The 1,737-nt window shown below is 38.2% G+C and overlaps 1 protein-coding gene across 1 annotated transcript in view; it reads left to right on the plus strand.

Annotated features, from left to right (window-relative positions):
* The window catches only part of ENPEP (glutamyl aminopeptidase (aminopeptidase A)), a 67,719-nt gene that overhangs the window by 4,696 nt on the left and 61,286 nt on the right, over nucleotides 1–1,737 (plus strand). Inside the window, exon 3 of the mRNA XM_004686477.2 lies at nucleotides 3–251. Within this exon, the coding sequence (XP_004686534.1) occupies nucleotides 3–251 (249 nt within the window). The remainder of the gene's footprint in view (nucleotides 1–2; nucleotides 252–1,737) is intronic.

The following is a 1,737-nucleotide window of genomic DNA, read 5'->3' on the forward strand; positions in this document are numbered from 1 at the left end:
AGATATCTGTGGCTGCACATCCGTGAGACCAGGGTCACCAAGCTCCCGGTGCTGAAGGAATCCGGTGGGGCGCAGGTGCAAGTCAAGGAATGTTTCGAGTACAAAAAGCTGGAGTATGTGGTGATCGAGGCGGCCACGGAGCTCGTGGCCAGCAGCGGTCCCTACCTCCTGACCCTGGAGTTCTCGGGCTGGCTGAATGGCTCCCTCGTGGGCTTTTACAGAACGACCTACGTGGAGAATGGGCAAACCAAGTAAGCTTTTCTGCTTTACCTCCCCTAAGCTCACATATTTGCTTTGCATTTCTTTTCTCTCCTTTTCATTTTTTGCCTTTCATTTGCTTTTTGTTGTGGTTCCGATCTTTATCGAAGCTTGGTTTCAATTCTGCCTATTTGTCTGGGAAGCAGAAATCCTTGCTCTATTGTATTTTTTAAATCCAGCATAAGAGTTGAAAGGATTAAGTGATTTGTATGGAGTAAAAACAAAAAATCATGTCTTTTTTTTTTTAATTAGGAAAAATTCTAGCCTTCATTTTTACATAAATGTCTCAGGTTTCTAAGGTATAGGTGTGTAGTAAATTTCACAAGTCATCTTGTGCTAGAAGACTGAGTTTAAGCTGGATTTTAGACATGATGTCACTAAATTTAAGTGAAAGTAAGTAGATATCAATTATAATTGTCTGTTTTGTCAGAGAAGAGATGTTGAAAGATTGTGTAATTCCACAAAGATGGGTTTATGCCTTTATCTGAGAAGGAAAGGTTTCTTTTATCTCCTGTGGCCAGAAGCAGGTTTTACACTTAAGCTTTCAATAAATACTCACTGAGTCCACACACCTGGATAGATCTTTGGGGTTACTGTCCTTTGTTCAGTATGCAGTGATAATGCTAAGCCTTTTACAACCTAGAAAATCATATTAATAGTCAAGGACATATAAGATATTTTTCCTCCCCACAGTTGCCAAATGGATAGATAAATAGATATGCAAATATATATGTCAGTGCAAGTGTGTATATATGTAAGTATATATGTAAATACAAATATTTATGTGCAGATATGGTTATTTGCCTTGACTTTAGATCTGAGCCTGTTGCTAACGGTACGTTAAAGGCAGAAATTCTGTCAAGGAAGTCAGAAACTTTTCACACTAGAGGTGTGGCTCTTGCATCTCAGGCTATACCTGAGATGTCACTGAATTTAAAACTATTTTGAACGTTGCTTACACAGATTCTGAACCGGTAACCAATTAACAAAGTCTGGCACCACAGTTCACCCATGTCTGGAGTCAGCCGGTACTAGCCCTGGCTTAAGTTTTTCTAATTATCTTTCAGAGCAAAGCAAACCTTGTATCCCATTTCTTGCCATGGTTCAGAGAGACTCATGGACTAACGTGAAATATTTCAGTATCCTTAGATGACTGTATCATATAGTCATCAATTGAGTAGAAGGGATGGTTTGCAAAAAAAAAAACAATACTTGGAGGTAACATGCTCCCAGAGACCTGCATCTTAATATCACTAGTTATAAAACAAATTTCTTTACTATTTACATATTTCCTAGTTTATAGCAATTTCAAATGTTGAAAGCATTGACAACTATTAAAAGGAAATTCAAAAGAATCCATGAATTTCACCACTCAGGGGTAACCACCCTTGTTAACATGTCTGTATATAGTCTAGTATTTTTCTTTTTTAAAAGACTTATTAATTTATTAATGCTGGGGTGTAGGCCAGAGGTGTGGGG

Source organism: Condylura cristata, unplaced genomic scaffold (genome assembly GCF_000260355.1).
Source record: "Condylura cristata isolate star-nosed mole 26May11 unplaced genomic scaffold, ConCri1.0 scaffold00021, whole genome shotgun sequence".
Taxonomy (NCBI): domain Eukaryota; kingdom Metazoa; phylum Chordata; class Mammalia; order Eulipotyphla; family Talpidae; genus Condylura; species Condylura cristata.